The sequence below is a fragment of the Neophocaena asiaeorientalis genome, unplaced genomic scaffold, assembly GCF_003031525.2.
Source record: "Neophocaena asiaeorientalis asiaeorientalis breed wild unplaced genomic scaffold, Neophocaena_asiaeorientalis_V1.1 scaffold152, whole genome shotgun sequence".
Classification (NCBI taxonomy): Eukaryota; Metazoa; Chordata; class Mammalia; order Artiodactyla; family Phocoenidae; genus Neophocaena; species Neophocaena asiaeorientalis.
Window position 1 is genome coordinate 4111443 of NW_020185338.1, and position 20350 is coordinate 4131792.

Below are 20350 nucleotides of genomic sequence, written 5' to 3' on the forward strand. Positions count from 1 at the left end.
AAATGGAAGTCGGTGGGAGGAGAGGCAGGGCTCAGTTGATACGGAGTTCCCAGGAAAGAAAAAAAGAGATCCGGGCAGAGCTAACCATCACTGTCAGTGTAAGAGCACAAAGTCTTCCCTTCTCCACTCTTTACTGTTTTCCCAGGGTAGGGCTGTACGATCCATGGGTCCTTTCTGAATTTGTACTAGACCACACATCCTCCTTAATGTGGAGCACCCATCACCCTAAGAAGGCAAATGCTGGAGACAACCACAGTCTGTCAGGTGGAGGGGATGTGGCCTTGGGATGAAGCTGTAAGGGAGAAGCTGTTTTTAAATCTAAGAAAGGCAATGCTGAACCCTTCTCAGGTGTTCAGCATCCCTAAACCAGACACATCCTAGATATTTGATGTTTCTGAAATGGGTTGTACCATTTCCCGTCAGAAATGCAATTCTGGGTGATCATAGATTTCCTAAAATGTCATCTAATGAAACACAATAAGATCCTGGAAACCTGGATCCTTTTGAAAGTATTTACGGGGAGAGAAGGAAGAGAAGCAATGGAACGATGTTCTGAATTTTATAGGGCCTTGGAAATGAAGTTCTGCTCCTAAAACGCATGAAGTGGAGGGGTGGGGGGGAATGGAGAAACCCTTTAAGAAGTCCGGATTCTTTCATTCAGTGCTGTAATTTCTCTGGCGCCTCACCATTCTCCCTCTCTCTTTTTAATATTTCTCACCAGGGTATGGGAATATTGCTCCAAGCACTGAAGGAGGCAAAATCTTTTGCATTTTATATGCCATCTTTGGAATTCCACTTTTTGGTTTCTTATTGGCTGGAATTGGAGACCAACTTGGAACCATTTTTGGGAAGAGCATTGCAAGAGTGGAGAAGGTCTTTCGAGTGAGTACTGCCATCTATTTAAACCCTAACCTCTGTGATCCAGTTGGCTTTAGCCTGACAGGATCCAGAAGGAATTACCAGGGTGTTCTTGTTTCATTATCACTTTTAATGGAATAGTTCAATGTTATGGTCATCTTTTTATTTTTGGCCCATGGTAGTCACAGGTACTGTGCCTAAACTCTTGTCTCTTGTTGGTCTTCCTGGAATCACAACACAAGAGGGTTAAGTATAGATTTGCCAATACAGATTTTCTGAAGAGGTGAGGCATACGCAATTTCTTATGAAAGGTGGAAGATGGGTTCCTTAGTGTGTTGGCAATAAAGTAGAGAATTATAAATCCATCCATTTTGTTATTGGAGCTCCTTCACTTTATTTCCAGGCACAGCATCTTCAGGCTGATCCTGGCTTCTAAGACCTCTTCCAGAAGCCTGCATTTCCTAGACATTGCTTTGTGCTATGTATCTGTCTCTTCATGGCCCCACCCCCTCCTCCCACTGCTGAGCGCTCCATCAGCAGTAGTACACTAACATACTAATTCATACTAAGGTGTTGATGATTGCTATTGCCTTAATTAGGTTTTTCCTCTTGAGAATACTCACCTTTAAACAAGGGACAAAAATCTCAACTCAAGGAATTTATTTTCTACAGATGGCATTCCTGGCATCAGTGACAGGCATGTGGAATAGAGGTGATTGGACTGGGGTTTCCAAAGCCCTTTAGCTCACACCTGTTCACATAGTTTAACAGAACATTAGTTTTACTTAGGTGTTAGGTCATTTCTGCTCTCTTTCTCAGTTTTGACGTAATTCTCAAGTCTTTCGAACCTTCTTCAGGGAATTATTTCTTATGATGACTTCATATTTGAAAATGATAATTTGAGATCTTTTTCAGAATCTGGCAATGATGGGCAAAGATAGATCAGTGGTAAGTTCTAAGGCTGCGCTTGTTTTCCCCTCTGAGACAAGAAATCATGACATAAGCTTCTCTTTAGAAGAATGCAAGGTAGCTCTTCCCTCGAGAGCTACCAGTTTCAGAAATTCTGGTAGAGTTGAGTGGAGGAATAAGGCACTAGAGCTGGCTTAGAGCCACCTTCTGTAAGCTCAGTGATCTTGGGTGAGCTGCCTCAGTTTACTCATCAGCAAAATGGGATGGAATTTGAATTTAAGGTCTGGGTGATGATGAAATGAGATAATGTATGGAAAAGAGCTTACAGGGCCAGACACAGAGTTCAGTGCTGCTGTGTGTCTGTCTCCTGAAAGAAGCACTTGTTGGCAGGCTAGCCACCCATTCAAATTTCATGAGTCGCTCGGTGACATGGGGGTTTTCCTGGAATGTTCTACAGTCTTTGCCCCAAAATGCTGGCTGGCCTCATTAGAACATACACCTGGGCCCCGTGGTCACCATGGAAACCATCAGTGCTCAGCTTCTGTGCTTCTCAGATGCTCATCTCCCTAAACCAGATGTGGCAACCTTGTCTCCAAGAGCACTTTTGAACTTCTCAGAGGGTACCCTTTTAGCTGTGGCCTCTTGGCTTCTGATTCAGAGAAAAATGAATCTGGCGGATTAAACACTCAGAAGAACAGGAGTCAAATGGAGAAATGACTGATCTGGAATTTCTATTTTTATATAGCTTCTCTAGATCTGAGTTTATTTGTAGAAAGAAAGGATCGGACTACAGGCTTTTGAAATCCCCCTTTAGCAAAAATAAAATTTGGTTACTGTATTCTAAATGAGAGAAGAGGTTGCAATCATTTAATGACATCTGCTACCGAAACTGGGGACTTAGTTCCCATATGAATTTTGGACTGCAAGTACAGAGAACTGTTCTTCCCCTTAAAGATGCCTCTCAAATGGATCATTCACAGGACTCTGGGACAGAGCCTTCAAAATCTCGTTTCATTTTTTTTTTTTTTAAGATTTATTATTTATTTATTTATTTAATTTATTTTTGGCTGCGTCAGGTCTTAGTTGAGGCACGTGGGATCTTCGTTGAGGGACGTGGGATCTTCTGTTGCAGTGTGTGGGCTCTTCCTTGTGGCGTGCGGGCTTCTCTCTAGTTGTGCTGTGGGTTCCAAGAGCACGTGCGCTCTGTAGTTTGCGGCACGAGGGCTCTCTAGTTGTGGCGCATGGGCTTAGTTGCCCCGTGGCATGTGGGATCCTAGTTCCCCGACCAGGGATCGAATGGGTGTCCCCTGAATTGCAAGGCGGATTCTTTACCACTGGACCACCAGGGAAGCCCCTCATGTTTCATTTTTATGCTGATGGCCCACTCAGGTCCTTGCAGTGCCATCAAAGACTGGGAGTCTTTTAGGAAGGAGCGGCAGTATATTACCGAGTTGGCCGCACACGATGTATGCGTTTGCACAACTTTTGGAGGGGGCTGTGGAAGGGGTGTCTGAGTTCCAGGAGGAACATGGGTGCACTTGCGGAAACTACAAACAACAGATTCTGCAGCAGTTTGCTTGCTGCATGCAGTTTTGGTGGAAAATCTCAAAGCTTTTTGCTTTTCATTTAAACTACATCTAAAAGCCCCGTTACCCTTAGGTGATTATTTGAGAACTGAAAATTGTACAAACCAACAAAGCTTGGGGTTGTGAAGTTTTAGTTCCCACGAGGAAGGTTTATTTATTTATTTACCTGCTCACTGATTAAGCCTTTCCATTCATCGGGTGTGTTTTCTCTCAGCTCTAGGAAGGAGAGGATTTTTAGTGGAGTAAAGATAGAATATAAAATCTAGGTGCCTATATTCTGAGGTGATATGATTTGGTTTCTTCTATACCATTCCAGGTCTGAGCCTCATTTTAAAGCCTCATGTGGAGACTTATTGTATTATATAGAAATGCCAAAAGCATTCCTGAATACCCGACTGTTGGGGTTTTTATGGGGTGAATAAATGAAAACTCTTTTTTCCCCTCTGGAGTCCAGAACTAATTGAGAAATAGACACAGGAGTCAGATGGAGATTAAAAGATCAGCTTTATTGCTGATAAGCTCATCAGAGAATGTAGCTTTAGCTTTGATGCCAAAAGGACTTACTAACCATTTTCACCCTGAATTAGAAGAATTTCCCTGCAGTATGTTTTCTATTTCTGTGTAACAAATTAGTACAAATGTAGATGCTTAAAGCAACACTCGTTTATTATGTCATAGTTGTGTAGGTGAAACGTCTGGGCAGGCTTGGCTGGGCTCTGGATCTGGGGAAGAATCTGCTTCCACACTCATTCAGGTCTTGGCAAAGAATAGTTCCCTGTGGTTGTAGGACTGAGAGTCCTGTTTCCTTGCTGGGTGTCAGGTGGGGGCCATTCTTACCTTTGAGGTTGCCTGCATTCCTTGGCCTCCATCTTCAAAACCGGCATGGAACCCTTCTTCTATCTCTATGACTTCCCGTCTGCGCTCTCCCGTCAGCTGGAGAAAGCACTATGTTTTAAGGGCTCGTGTGATTAGATCAGACCCACGTGGACAATCTCCCTATCTTTACGTGAACTGTGCCCTGTAGCATAACAGAGTCACGGGAGTAATCGCTCATCATCTCACAGGTTCTGGGGATTAGGGTGGGGCATCTTCTCTGGTCATTTTAGAAAATCTGCCTCCCACTCCATCTTGGTCGTTGGTAGCACAGGCCTCCTCAGTGAGGGCAGGGTCTGCTCCACTGACCTTACTACATCATAGAGAGCAAAACAGTGCAGCTGTCTGTAACAGATGGTTTCAAACAGGAGATGAAAGAGGCCGAGCCGAGGGAGCTCAGTCCCTTCTGCCGAGTCCACTGGGTGAGCCACTGTCTGGCTGAGCAGCGGGGCGGGGGTAGAGATATGGAGTGTTACTCTAGCTGGAGTCCTTCTACGTGGAACATGAAAATGAACATTGCCCCCAACGTCGATTGACAGTGGATGAAGAATGTGACACTGACTTATCTCGCATAGCAAGAAGGCTAAAGGAAGATTGTTTCAGGTTTGGTGCATCAGTTTCCCAGTGACAAGTTAAGGATTCTGGTGCCGATTCCAATGTGTGGATTTCTCCGCACACCACCAAGTAATTCTCTGGCACCAGCTGGGTGTCCTACAGTTCAACTCAATTCTGACACTATCTGTCTGGAATTAGCATCAGATCCCACAGGTTAAGGGCTCAGTCCTACAAGCCTGTGCTCCGCTTTAGGTGCCAACTGCAAGTTCAGCTTGTTACCCATGCTTCTGATGAATGGCTAAAAATCAGTGGTTCCCACAGCATCTTCCTTCCTTGGGTTCAATTAATTTGTTAGCGTGGTTTACAGAACTCAGGAAACCAGCTTATTCGCTAGATTACTGGTTTATCACAAAGGATATTTAAAGATATGAATCAAAAGTGAGATGAAGAGATACACAGGGAGAGGTCCAAAAACCATGGAGCTTCTGTCCCCAGGGCATTTGGGGCCTGGCATGGTGACACGTGGAGTGTCATGGTTCACCAACCGGGAAGCTCTCTGAATCTCCTCCTTTTTGAGTTTTTATGGAGGTTTCATCACATAGGCGTGATTGATTCAATCGTTGGCCATTGGTGATCAAGTCAACTTCCAGCCCCTCTCCTCTCCTGGGAAATTGGGGGTTGGAGGTGGGGTGGGGTGGGACTGAAAGTTCCAGCCCTCTATTCCTCGTTGGTTTCCCTGGTAACCAACCCCCATCTTTAGGTGATCCCAAAGCTACCTCATTAACATAACAAAAGAACCTTTATGGCTCTCATCACAGGAAATTCCAAGGGTTTTAGGAGCCTTGTGCCAGGAAAGAAGACCAAGACCAAATACATATTTCTTGTTCTCAATCACAACATCACACGCGTACACCCAGGTTTGTTCTCTTTCTGCTCTGCTGTCCTTGGCACGTTAGCTTTGCGTCCTCAGGCTTGTGACCACCTTGTTTGCAAGATGGCTGCCTCAGGACCAAAGAGCATGTTTTCACTCAACCACATTTAAAAGAATGATTTATTTGTATTGAGGTATAGTTGATATACAATACTGTAGGTTACAATATAGTGTACAACACAGTGATCCACAACTTGTAAAGGTTATACTCCATTTATAGTTAAAATAAAATATTGGCTATATTCCCTGTATTGTACAATTATATCCTTGTCGCTTATACATTTTATACATGATAGTTTGTACCTCTTAATCCCCCACCCCTCCCCCCTCCCTCTTCCCACTGGTAACCACTAATTTGTTCTCTATATCTGTGAGTCTGCTTCTTTTTTGTTTTATTCACTAGTTTGTTATAGTTTTTAGATACATATAAGTGATATCATATAGTATTTGACTTTCTCTGATTACTCAACCACATTTAAGGTAAGACAAAAAGGGCTCCTTTTATGGGAGAAAAGTCTTGCCCCAAATTTTCCCTGCAGACTTCCTCTTCTGTCTCATTGGCCGGAAGTGGGTCGCATGACCATTCCTACCTGCAAGGGAGCTTAGGAAGGTGAGTCACTGACAAAGGAGAATGGGGTGGATTGACTTAGACCATTGGTTCTCAGCGTGTGGTCCCTGGACCAGCAGCAGTAGTAGCATCCTCTGGGAACTTGTTAGACATGGAAATTCTTAGAGAAGTTGGGGCCCAGCAATCTGTGTCTGCCAAGCTTTCCAGGTGATTCTGATGCCTGCTAAAGTTTCAGAACCCCAAGGCACAGAGGAGTCATGTTTCATCTCCCGCTGTGATGAACAAAGTTAGAATTCTGGGAGCAGAGGAGAAGTTGGGGTAAGCAAATGACAGCATCTGCCACAGGTGTCAGTCAACTGCTAGCCACACGGACCACTCACAGCGATGCCGCCTTGTCTCCCCCTTACGTATCGATAAATTCGGTGGCCTTTGGGATCCTTGACTGACGAGAGGCTAACTTATACGATACCTAACAAACCACCAGCTTATTCACCCCCCTCCCCCAGGTCTGCTGCTGCCTGGGCAATTCTCCAGACTTTAGGGTTTTTTAGGGGAAGAGAGTCAGGCATGGCATGGCTCTTCAGAGCTTTGGCCTCCAGTCACAACCCACTGGCCTGAACAAGTCACACTGCTCTATCCAACTGCAAAGAGGGCCTGGAATGCATTGTTTGATTTCCAGGAAGGGGGGCGGGGATGGGAAAATAGGTGAGTACTAGTAATGTCATGTGCAGATTCCCTGGGACTACCTGTTGGCTCTGCTCTAGGGTGACAAGCATCCCTAGAATTTAGATACAGGTGGCCCATGGATCACTCTTCGGGGAACACATCTCTAGTGAAACTCCTATAGCATCCAACAGAAATGGAGCCTGTTGTGACTTGCCTAAAACCACACAGTGAGTTGAGTGAGTGAGCCTGGACTTGGGATAATTTATAATTATTTATATAACATAAAGTAAAAATAATTCTTCCTAGGTTTCCAGCAGGAAATCTGGGCAGTTAGCAAGGAAGGATAATTACTTGGGATTGAGCAGGGATTACTTGGGTTCCAAAGCAGATTTTTAAAAAAAATTAATTTATTTTATTTATTTATTTTTGGCTCTGTTGGGCCCTTGTTGCTATGCGCGGGCTTTCTCTAGCTGCGGCGAGCGGGGGCTACTCTTCGTTGTGGTGCGCAGGCTTCTCACTGCAGTGGCTTCTCTTGTTGCAGAGCATGGGCTCTAGGCACACGGGCTTCAGTAGTTGTGAAACACGGGTTCAGTAGTTGTGGCTCGCAGGCTCTAGAATGCAGGCTCTGTAGTTGGGACGCACACGCTTAGTTGCTCCACGGCATGTGGGATCTTCCCGGACCAGGGCTTGAACCCATATCCCTGCGTTGGCAGGTGGATTCTTAACCACTGTGCCACCAGGGAAGCCCCCAAAGCAGATTTTGGAAGAGGGCAGTCTCTTCTTCCCCTGCTGTGGGCTGGCTCTTTTGCTGGGCTGGGCCGACTGTCACTTGATAGGATACTGTAGGAAACCTGGTCAGATTTTGGACTGGATCCCATTTTCTTGCTCTGAGCTGGACTTTGGCCTCTGGTAGGAAGTAGCTGCCTTTTTTTATCTGGCTGATCAGCAGGCTTTCTGATATTATCTCTAAAACCAAGGGACACTTTTTTTCTTCTTTGGCTTCCCTCCCAAGGATACAGCAGAAATGTGTATTTGCCTTTGGAACGAAAGGAGCCTGGGTGTAGCTGACAAATAATAACATGTTACCGTAGGCTTATCGGTGCTGTGATAACCTGGGGACTTTAGAACCCACCAAATACTTACAACGGGGTGATGACAATCTCAGTCTGGTAATGATGTTCCATTAGTGGGCTAATTGATCACTTTGGATTGCAGGAAGGAGCTGGTGGAGAAAGCCTAGGGCTCCTGGAGTCCTCTGCCATGTGCCTGGCCTGAGTCAAAGAAAGATTTTGAAGAACACCCTTGACAGGAGACTTGTTTCTCACAGCGTGTCTTTGAACTAGTCCTCAATGGGGATAACAAAATTATTATGTCAAGACGATAAAAGCCCTTGTTTTGGAAACTGGGTATTACTCTCGGCTCTGTGGATTCAACTACAATTTCCAGTTCCTAGTATTAGTGGAAAAGTTCGTTGGGGTACTAGTTATGCACACCAACATCTTGCCTAAATACCGGGGGGCCTGGGAGGGCCAGATGGTGGGCTGAGCGCGCCCAAGGGTCTGCATGTGTTTATGTGTGTGTACGTGTGTCTTTCTGCCTCTATGACATGCCCCCACTAGTGCATACCATGTTAAACATGCCTGAGAAATAACCCAGTGGGACTAATGTTACATGAATATTTTGAGTCTGTTTTGATCAGAGAGAAGACCCTGGTTTTTAATGTGAACAACTGCTTTCTTACTTCCCCTAAGGGGCTAGAAGGGGGTGCGAGGTAGTTGTTTTTAAATGCACAGAAGGTAAATATTTTTAAAACTTTCTCAACCAGGTTCAGAATAGCTGAATTAATTTAAGAATATTGTCCCAGGGGCTTCCCTGGTGGTGCAGTGGTTGAGAGTCCGCCTGCCGATGCAGGGGACACGGGTTCGTGCCCCGGTCCGGGAAGATCCCACATGCCGCAGAGCGGCTGGGCCCGTGAGCCATGGCCGCTGAGCCTGCGCGTCCGGAGCCTGTGCTCCGCAACGGGAGAGGCCACAGCAGTGAGAGGCCCGCGTACTGCAAAAAAAAAAAAATAATAAATAAAAAAATAATAATATTGTCCCAGATGTGCACTTGGGACAAACTATATAAGTGACATCCACAAAACAGACTACACAGCATCTCTTAATCACAGCCGTGACACAGTTTGTCCATGATGGTCCTTCATTTCTCCCTTCCTCTGATGCAGGCTTGCTCAGCCTTAGCTCTATGGACATTTTGGGCTGGATAATTGTCATGGGACCTGTCCTGTGCATTGTAGGAAGTTTAGCAGCTTCCCTGGCCTCTATTCACTAGATGCCAGTGTCATCAGTGCTTCTGGTATATCAGCCAAAAACATCTCCAGGCATGACTAAATATCCCCTTGAGGGCAAAATCATCCAGGTAAGAACCATGACTCTGCTGGGATTTAAGGGATCAATTACCCAACAGGTCCCAAGGGGCGGGCCCTGGTCCCCTGGCTGAATCTTCCACACAAGGTCTGGGGTCTCCATCCATGGTCCTGTCCAGTTCTTCAGTGCCAGTGCCATTCCCACTTGGAATTCTCTTCTCACAGATGGGTCCTTGAAGAGGGCTTTAGAAATTTTATACTCCATAAGTGTAAGAATAAGATCATTTCTCACCAATAAGGGAACATGCCTGGGGACTTGATTCTGATGATATACACAAAGATAGTTGGTTCTGCTACTCTTCAGCAGGCATACCATCTCAGCACTCTCTCTAGCTGGCCCACTGGGGACTAATCTAATATATGATTCTTCCTCGTTCTTGTGTATCTTTGATAACTGGCCAGTGTCCCTTTTGTGTTTCCTGTTGCCATCTGGGATCACCATGGGAGGTTTTTGTTTGTTTGTTTTTTTATAAATTTATTTTATTTATTTATTTTTGGCTGCCTTGGGTCTTCGTTGCTGCTTGCGGGCTTTCTCTAGTTGGCAGTGAGCGGGGGCTACTCTTTGTCATGGTGCCTGGGCTTCTCAATGCGGTGGCTTCTCTTGTTGCAGAGCACGGGCTGTAGGCGTGCGGGCTCCAGTAGTTGTGGTGCGCGGGTTTCAGTAGTTGTGGCTCGTGGGCTCTGGAGCATGGCTCAGTAGTTGTGGCGCACAGGCTTAGTTGCTCCGCGGCATGTGAGATCTTCCCGGACCAGGGCTTGAACCCGTGTCCCCTGCATTGGCAGGCAGATTCTTAACCACTGCGCCACCAGGGAAGTCCACCATGGGAGGTTTTAATGGCCTTTAAAATGCATCTTCACTTTTCCTATAAACAGCAAGTCTATCAAATCTGCCTAAAATATAACTACTTAAAATACTGCCTGGGGCTTCCCTGGTGGCGCAGTTGTTGAGAGTCCGCCTGCCGATGCAGGGGACACGGGTTCGTGCCCCAGTCCGGGAAGATCCCACGTGCCGTGGAGCGGCTGGGCCCGTGAGCCGTGGCCGCTGAGCCTGCGCGTCCGGAGCCTGTGCTCCGCAACGGGAGAGGCCACAGCAGTGAGAAGACCGCGTATTGTAAAAACAACAAAAAAAAAAACAAAAAAATACTGCCTGGATAGTATTTAAATAGTTTTAAGGTAGCTTGAACAGAGACTCTTTTTTTTCTTTCTGGCCAACTTTGATCACGGGTAACTTCTGGGAATCTGATTGTTACTTTAGGATGGCATTCACTTATAAACTTCTGTATATAGGGATCTTTGTAGGGAGACTTGGATTTGTCTAGTGGGATTTGGTTGAGGCAGACTGAGTATTCTGGGACTCAGTATGGAAGTCTGGAGATAAGTTGCTCATCTGTTTGAGGATTTACTATATGCCAGACACTGGGTTGTGGGCCTTCCCTAGAGTGAGCTGTACCATAACCCTCTCAAAGGACCATTCTTGCCTTCTTAGTTTTATGAGATTGGAAAGCTTGGACTGGTTCTGTGAAATATCCAAGGTCACCCAGCCCATAAGTGACAGCAGAGATTCCAAACGAGATTGCCCATCCCAATGTGCATGCACAGACTTAGTTTTTCCACTCTCCTTCCTTCCTTCTTTCTCTTGTAAGGTAGGGATAGCATCTGATGGTTCAGTAGAGTCTTTCATGAAAGGTTTAGTAAGACCTGCGGACAGACAAAGATGGCCAGTTGAGAAAAAAGCTAATATTGGCCCTGTCTTTATCTGCTCTCAAAGCGTTTTAGTTTTCCAGCTTTATCTCATCTATGGATACTTTGAATTGGACCATTGCCTCGGATTCTTCTCTCTGCACCTGCTCTAGCTCCTTCATCAGGCTCCTCATTGGCAAACATCTTTTCTTGGTGTTCTCTTCTCCTGGAGATTAACCTAGGACTTCAATAAATGCCCGCTTGCTCGTGTCTGCTGTGTGATTAACGTGAGGGTGGGCTTATAATGTGAAAGTGGGCTTGTACTGTCTCGATGGCTGACTGGTTTGGGCCCACCTCTGCGAGGCGGGTTGCCAGGAAGACTGTGTTCTCCACTCTTCTGTTCATTTCTCCACTGTGTACAGCCCACTCGGTGTTGACAATAAGAGGAACACACAGCTCTAAGCCAAGCTTCTTGGTGAGCCGAGGCGGCTGGTCTTGTCTTCCAAAAGCATTCTTCTTTTTCTGCATTCATCAGATTGCCTCAACAGTTTTGAGAACCTGGAGTTTGAGTGCATCAACATCAAGATTTTAATTCCCACTGGGGATTTCACTCAGTCCTAACCTCAGGGAAAGTGGTGGAAGAAGCTCTTCCTAAACTACCGTCCAAACGAGGAAGGTCTCTGGAACGTTTATATGGGTATTCCTTACCTGCCAGGTCTTGCCCATGGAAGAGTTGGTCACTTCCTAGAATCCCAGGGGATTTTTTGATGAAAACATTTTATATCTTTGCCTTTTGGAACTACTGAAAGTCCAGTGACGCCTTAGTATGTATGGTAAGCTGTTTCTAAAACTTCCAGGTACTTCTGAGTTATGAATTTAATCCAAGGATTTTATTAGTACTCACATTTTTATTAGTATCATAAAACCAGCTTAATAGGTGGATGATTTCCCATGTTCACCTTTCATCACCAGTTTTTACAGGATAGTTTGGGTCCTTTGGAGGACACTCATACAGTAGAATAATAATCCTTTACCCTTTTACAGAACTCTCTACCTTTTTTATATTACATTTATCAATATTAAAAAAACTTTTTTTCTTTTACACTTAGCCTCCTGCTACTTCTGTGAGCCGAGCGAGTAAAAAACACTCTAGTGTATCTTCCGACAAATTAGGTTCCTAAAAATTGAGAGATGCCATTGTTGAACCGTTGAGTCTGCCCATCCTGGAGCAGGGTTTGCGGTGTATGACTGGTATGTCAGTGGTCATTGATAAATTCCAAGTTGCTTTAGAACTTTTTGTTTCAGGAAAGGGGAAGTGTTTAGAATACATCATTACTGAGAGGTGTGCTGGTGTTCTGAACTCTCACCCCAAAGAGGCCGCTCCCTTGGGGGTGACAGCATGGTAGGCATGGTATGGTCACACTGCAGAGCAGATGGCTTTGAGTAAGGAAGGGCTGCCCAAACTGATCGAGCCTAGGAAACGTGCATTCCTGTTAGAGGAATTACACTTTGTATTTTGGGAGCGAAAATGCTTTGTTTTTTATTTTTTGAGGAGAGCTGCATTAGTGCCTCATAGCATTTTTGACTTAATGGTTTTGCACTGTATCTTGGAAGTTCACTGCTGAGTTTCAGTCTCTTGTTAGGATAGAGCTGTGGTTCTCACCCTGTGGGTGGTGGGTCCCCAGGGACCTGAGCTGCGATTTTAAAGGATTAGAGCATCATTTTGTGCATCAAGCATTACTGGTAGATAGAATAAATAACGTCTCCTTTATATACTTACTACCTTTTCCCAAATGTATGTAGAGGGGTAGTCATCAATAATTCACTTAAGTTCATTTAATAATATGATTCCTGGATTCATAGTAGCTTATTTTTTCTTTATGGGTTTGCACAATCAATGGGTACCAAACGTCCTATTATTGTGTGGGGATTGAGGATTTTTTCTAACGTTCAAAAGGGATTCCCATACTCAGAAAAGTTGAGTACAAAAGTACAGAGCAACCCTGGCTTTTCAAATCAGCCCTGTTTCCAGGGAATGAACATTTTGGTCCTGGCCATACTCACTGTTTCAGTGAGGGTCTCTTCATTTAAGGTGTCCCCTGGAATTTGCTGGATACTTTAGAGCCTGCTTCAGCTTTTTCTTTAGGTCTATTTTGTTCTATTGTGGTTTGATACACACAACATAACATTTACCACATTAACCATGTTTAAGCTCGCAGCTCAGTGGCATTAAGCACGTTCACGCTGCTGTACCGCCATTAGCACCATCCACCTCCAGACCTTTTTCACCTCCCCGAACCGAAGCCTTCTGCCCATTAAACAGTAACCCCTCATTCCCTCCAACCTCCCAGCCCATGGCAACCTCTATCCTACTTTCTGTCCCTATGAATTCGGCTGCTCAATATGCTCATATAAATGGACTCATGCAGTACTTCTCCTTTCCTGAGTGGTCTCTTTCACTTAACGTAATGGCTTTAAGGATTCATGCATGTTGTGGCGTGTGTCAGCGTCTCCTTCCTTTTCAAGGCTGATGTGTTCCACCGTATATATATAGACCACATTTTGTTTATCTATTCCTCTGTCTCTTGATGGACACTTGGGTTGCTTCACCTTTTGGCAATTGTGCGTAATGCTGCATGAACGTGGATGTACAAGTATCTGTTCAAGTCCCTGCATTAATTCCTTTGGGTATATACCCAGAAATGGGATTGCTGGATCATATGGGAATTCTGTGTTTTATTTTTTGAGAAACTGCACTATTTTACATTCCCACCAGCAATGCCCAAGGGTTCCAATTTCTCCACATCTTCACCGGCACTTGTTCTTTTCTTTTCTTTTTTTTCTTCAACTTTTATAGGCCACAAAGACAACATTTGGTAACCTGCTACCTGATTGTCCTCTGAAATCTGGGCTGCTCCAAGGCTGTCATTCTGTTCCATGGGGGGCAAAGTAGAGAGGCTGTGCTTTGGGCCCTGCCTCCCTCTTAAGCCCTCTCCCCTCCTCCGCTCTCACCTCCAGCTCTGTCCCTGTGCTTATTCCTACTCTGCTTCCTTAGCTCTGGCCATGCACCAGTGCTGCTAGGAGGGAGGGTGGCTCACCACCAGGCCAACCTGGGCCTCACATGCCGTTGATGCCTGGTTTCCACCTGGCCTTGCTGCTGCTCTGAAATCCTTTCTTCACCTCATAATGATTCACTCCCCAGCTCCCCATTCGGGTTGCTCCTTTATACCTCTCCCCAGGTTGACTTCATGAGTAGTTATCAAATAACGCCTTTTGTGTTCTCAACAGGGTGGGGGCGTGGCCATAAACAAAGACAGTCCCTTCTTTCAAGGAGAAAACAGACATGTATGAAGACCAGTGTCCATAGTGAGACCAGGGCTGGGGCAGGCGGCCTCAGAAGTCACATGGCCTCGGTGCGTAAGCCCTGATCACCAGCCATGTGACCCCGGGCTGTGCCTCAGTTTCCTTACTAGAAAAATGGGGATAAAAATAGTAGCTACCTCTTTGGGCACTTAGTTGATGCATGAGAGCAATGCCTGGCATCCAGTTAGCACTCAATAAATGTTATTCATTGTTATGATAAGCACATTGTTAGCTTAGGGAGCCCAGGGGAGGGCCTTGTGAATTCTAGCTTGTGTATTTGACGTCACACGCTTTTTCAATGATGGACCTGTTTTGTGTAGCTAATGGATTGTTCTCTTTAAGTAACACATAAGGGCTCTGAAGCTAAGGGATACTCTGCCTTTCTTTTTCTGTACCCCTCTGGTACCTGCTCAGTGCTAAGTGCTTTAGAGGCATTCAGTAAATAAGTATTGATGATGAATTTGTTGGAGAGGAAAGAGAAATGAACCAGATTCCTTTTCACACACCCGGGGAGTGTAGGCTATGCATCCCCCTCCAACAAACCCGACTGAAGAAGAGATGCTTACTGATGCAGGTTTCAGTACTACCCTTGCTGGAATGGATGTGGAGGTGGGTGGGGCTGGAGAAATGGAGGCAAAAGGGCAGTAACAGACAGAGGGAATCCAATGGGCAGGAGGGCGTGGGCCTGGGCTAGAGCTCCAATCGTCAGTCATTGCCTTGGGAGGAAAAGATGCACTGACCATGATTCAGCAAAGGAAGAATGCAGAAGCTCTGCTGTTCCATCTGAGCAAGCGGGGAGGTTGTGCATTTCATCCTTGACTGCATTTCACTGACTGCAACTGCTTATGCAGACATGTCCGTGATATTCCACCACATAGGTAGATGCTGGTGAAAGGAAAATCGAAGAACGAAAAAGAATTTACTTTCGCTACATGCTGCTTGCCTCTCAGCTTGCATGTGCTCTTGCTAGGTCTTAAACACACAGACCTGTGCATATTTTTCATAAAGCATCAAAGACTTCCAAGGCTTTCTTCCCCAAAGATAAATGGCTCCTGAAATATCAACGAGGGAGCCCCCCACCTGGAAGACGGGTTTTGCCGTGCTGGTGTTTAGATACTGCGTTCTTGCCACCATGGCTCCACTTAGACTGAACAATGTCCCTTGGGTTAGTTTTTTTCCATTCCTTGGCAGAAATGAATTTTACTGTAGAAAACATCAACAATATTTCTCCCTGAGCCTGGGGAATGGTTGAAGGGCTCATGTCAGATTATTATTATTAATATTTGGCTGTCTCCCCATCCACACTCCCCCTCTCCCCCAGCTTCCGTCTCACTGCTGAATAGGCACAAATGAATGTGATGGGCATCTCGCATCAGTCACCAGGACATTCCCTTCTGATCTGATCAATGCTTTGCACTTTAGTTTGAACACTTAGAAACAGGGTTCTAGAGCATGCAGTTAAAAAAAAAAAAAAGCAAAGGAATTTATGTATGATTTTGAGGATAGCACACAGAAGCTTCCGTGTGATTTTTTTCAAAATGAATTTTATCAAGGACAGTAACAGAGTTGGCACCAAAACTAACAAGAAAGCAAATATCAACATTTCAAATGAAATGCGTACCATCTAAGAGCCATATGGTGCTCTGGCAGTGTTATTACCACTTTCTTTTTGGCTTTCATCCTTTTCCTGACGTCGCCGTTTGCTTGTCTCTGCTGCTCTTGAAAAAAGTCTCAGTTGTCCTTAGCCCTTTGATTCTGTATTTCTGGTAGGTGTCTTTCTCTTCTACCTCCCCTTTGGAGGCTTGTCAACCTTTTCTCCAGGGAAGAGGGGGAAGAAGACCTGCCCAGATGGCCGGATAAACATGTGACATCTGCTTTCGGGAGCCTCTACTAGGGGTAGTTGGAGGGTGGATGAGACTCCTTCCTGCCTGAAAAATGGGCATGTTGCTTTCTGTCTCTTTTCTAGTTTTTTAAAAAAATGATCACATGCCTTTACTTTTAATAATATTTTTAGAAATGTCTTGAGTTCAGATTCTCTCCCATTATTAGGGAAACTACAACAGCAACAACAAAATGAATTCACCAACCAGACTTTGTGAAAAATTCATATTGGTCGAATTTTTAAAAAATGAGTGAAATAGGTGTGGGAGATTCAGAGGTACAAAATTTTGGTTACAAAATAAATGAGTCATGGAGATGAAGTGTACGGCATGGGGAACAGAGTCAATAATATTGGAATAACTTTGTACGGTGACAGGTGGTAACTAGACTTACTGTGGTGATCATTTCGTAACATATAGAAATATCGAATCTCTATGCTGTGCACCTGAAACTGATATAAGTGTTGTAGGTCAACTATGCTTCAACAAAATTATTAAAAAAATATTTTAAAGCTTTTCACAGTTAACATTCTTTCTTAGAGTAAGATCCTTGATGATCGTGTTTGGGGAGAAATCTCTGCTTTCACAGGGGAAATTCCAAGGGTCTGTGTGTTTGCACCGAAGTGCCACCCTCTTTCATCTCCAGATTTTTGCATGTGGTATTTATGGTGCTTCAAACACTGTCCCATCTTCCTCTTGCTCTCAGCATAAGCGTCAGCTCTTCAGGGAGGGTTTTCTGAGTCCTAAATAAGGTCAGCACCTTGCACTCCCATAGCACCTCACATGCCTAGGTAATGTTCATCTCCTTGAATCTGAGTTTCATGTTTGATTCTTGTCACCCCCATCAGCCCTATGAGGACAGGTTTGTCTGCCCGTTCAGCACAGTTTCCAGCACAGGGCCCAGCACCCACACCCGGGGAAGGAGTGAGTGAGCATGACTACAATCATACATTTTGATATAGAAAATGCCCTTGAAATCAAAAGTAGTATCTCATGCAAATAAACGTCAATGGAAAAAAAAACAAATGGCTTTAACCTTTGAGATGCAATTATTTTGATGAAAGGGCAGTCCAGTAGGGGAGCTGTCCCCTGATAATGCTTTTTGCACATGGACTTTTATCTCATCGAGAGACACCTGTAAGTGTGATCTTACAGACTTCTCAAATCAACCTCAGATACAATGTACAGTTAACTTTCTCAGTGGTTCTCATCCCTGTAATACCCAACAGCCCCTTTTAGAGCGACTATTACTGCCCCTTTACTACATGGAAACGAATTTCATACGTAGTACAACTTACCTACACACCATTTTCTAGCTACAAGATGAAGGAGGAATAAAAGGAAGGTAACTTATAATAAAATAATCATGTTTTTGTAATAGGTGCTTGGTCATGAATCCCCAGGAGAAGTACTGAAGTAGTGAGACCCTCGCATCTACATGTAGGATGCAGAGGCTGGTCCAGGTGTGTTGTGTCAATGACTAAGCTGCCACAAGGGACTTTCCTGCCAGTGATGGGGTTTTCCAAGATGGAGAACAGCTCTTGGCAAGGTTCCAACTCATCAAAATTCAGCCTTCTTGCAATTTATGTTGGAGTCACAGTCTTATAAAATTCAGCCTATATTGAAACTGTGCAAAAAATTGTGTGTGTGTGTGTGTGTGTGTGTGTGTGTGTACCTAAAAGGGAGTCACATTCTCAGCTCAGGTAATTATACATACACATAAATTTGTCTCAGTGGGTTGTTCAAAACTCACAGTAAATTTGGGCTAATCCTCTGCTTTGTGACACTAACTCTTGTATTATAGGATGTCTAAACATTCTTGTCCTCACCTACTGTGTGCCAGGAGAGCACAAACACCCTCACAGATTTACCAGTCACCTCCTCAGGTGTTATAAACCAAACGGGGTTATAAAAAAAACTTCCAGGAAGCTCCTGTGTAACTTTCAGGACTATACCTGTATAATTTCTATTCTCGTGTAAATGGCCATGTTCAAATGTCAAGACTCTCGCCTTGAGGCAGTTCCTGTGCTGTCAATATTCAATTCAATTCAACAGAAACATCCTGTGTGCATGCCTGTGTATGTCCATTGCCTGTGCCTATCATATATACACTTATGAGCAACTTACATTAGGAACTCCTGACACTTTATCTCTTGCTGGATGAATAGTTTTAGTTCCTTCATAGAACAGTTTACCTTAAACAGTTGCTCTCATATTTTCCCCAGGTGCCAAGAAAGAGGGAGCAAGTGTAGAAAAACACACGGTGCAGGGCACCTGGGATGCAAAGGTAGGGAGACACACATGCAGGAAGACGGCAGTTCGGGGTGAATTGCAAGGAATAAAGACGGCAGGGAAGAGGACACGGTAACTGACAAGGCAGAGGCTTCCTGCAGGAGGTAATGTCGGAATTGTGTTTTGAGGAGTGAACAGGAGTTTTCCAAGCATAAAAATGGGAAGAACATCCTAGCAGATGGAACCACCTTGAAAAAGACAGAGAAGCATGGATTGGTGCAGTGTTTGGGCACCAGTAAAGGATCCAGTCCCTTTAGAGAGTAAGCTGCAAAAATAACTGGAGTTATAGATGAGATGGGATGGCACATGCTTGCTAACAGTGGGACTCCTCCACAGCTTTGCTCAGGAAGGGGGTTGCCGCATTCTGGAGGGAGGGGAGGTGGCGTGGGCAGCAGGCAGGATGCAATTACTGAATTGGAACAAGGCCACGTCCTCACAGCTTCCACTGTCACCTCTGGCAACCGTCCCTGGGATTCTGAAGCCTCAGACAAGGCCCATCTCTCTTACTTTACCACAGGGAGTAGCTACTTTTCCTTCTCTCTCTAGTTTTCCCTCAAAGGCATGGTTGTCAGCCCCTTCCCAAAAGAAAGAAAGACAAACTGCACAGTTTTCCAGGACTTCGTGTTATTTCTCTGGGGAAATACTGCAGTATTGGTGAGCACAGTCGACACTTTCTGTCTTTCCCTTTTCTCCTCCTCTCGCTCTCCCTCTCGTTCTCTCCACCTCTCCTCCTTTTCTTTCACTGTAAAGGTTACAAAAGGACTAGATGGTCGTTGTAGAGACTTTGGAAACACAGAAGGGTACAAAGGAGAAAAAAAAATCACATGAAAATCCATTGCCCAAAGAGATCCACCGTTAAGACGCTGATAATTGTACTTCTGAGTCTTTTCTCTTTGCATCTATATGTAGCCTTAATGCCTTACTCCACTGGCACTCCAGCAGGCCCCTCCCAGCTGTCTTTTCTTCTAGTACTTGCGGGGGGTATCACTCATGTGTGCCCACATCTGTCCTGACCACAGCCTGTGTCCTCCCCCATCAACTCCTCCAGATTACCAATCTTGCCTCTAACCACGGACCTGTCTTGGCAATGCTCCTGGCCCCCTCCTGCAGGTGGCAGAGCCCTCTGCCTTGGTTGATACTTGCTCCTGCCCTGCTGGCCTGGAAGGAGGCTGGCACCACTCTCCCTATAACCCTTCATCCCAGGAATGGATATAGCCTCTTCTATACCACAGCCGAAACTAGCTGCAATTTTTAAGAAGACTTTTCTGAAGATTTAGGGATGTCAGAGAGATATTACCCAAAGCACATCTGGTTATCTTGGAGTCCAGATGTCTGGCGGTGGCAGGGGACTCTGTGGGGCTATGTCCCTGACCCGCCTCCAAGTGGCTGAAGCCAGTTTTACCCTCACCTCCAGGAGTGGCAGTTTAGCTGAATCAAGAGAAACCAACTATGGCTAAGTTAAGCAAAAAAGAAAAAAAATTTAAATGCTCTTGTATAACTATCACATCCCTGAGGTGGATGGAGACCTATACTTGGAAGGTACCCAGCCAAGAACAACGACCCATAGAGCTAGACCTGAAAGAAGTCACTGCTATGTCTGCCTGGCACAGACAGCAGCCAGCCCTGCTGACCCCACTGATTCTGGGCCCTGGATGCTGCTACTGACCACCATTGGGGCTACCAGTCCCGGAACGGAGTCCGCGTGGTCCATGCTTCTTTCTGCAACCCCACTGGTGTGCTCACTGCTGCCTGCCCCCTCCCACT

The 20350-nt window shown here is 45.2% G+C and overlaps 1 protein-coding gene across 1 annotated transcript in view; it reads left to right on the forward strand.

Moving 5' to 3' along the window:
• KCNK10 (potassium two pore domain channel subfamily K member 10) overlaps positions 1 to 20350 on the forward strand; it is a 73921-nt gene that overhangs the window by 37039 nt on the left and 16532 nt on the right. Inside the window, exon 3 of the mRNA XM_024736325.1 lies at positions 722 to 882. Within this exon, the coding sequence (XP_024592093.1) occupies positions 722 to 882 (161 nt within the window). The remainder of the gene's footprint in view (positions 1 to 721; positions 883 to 20350) is intronic.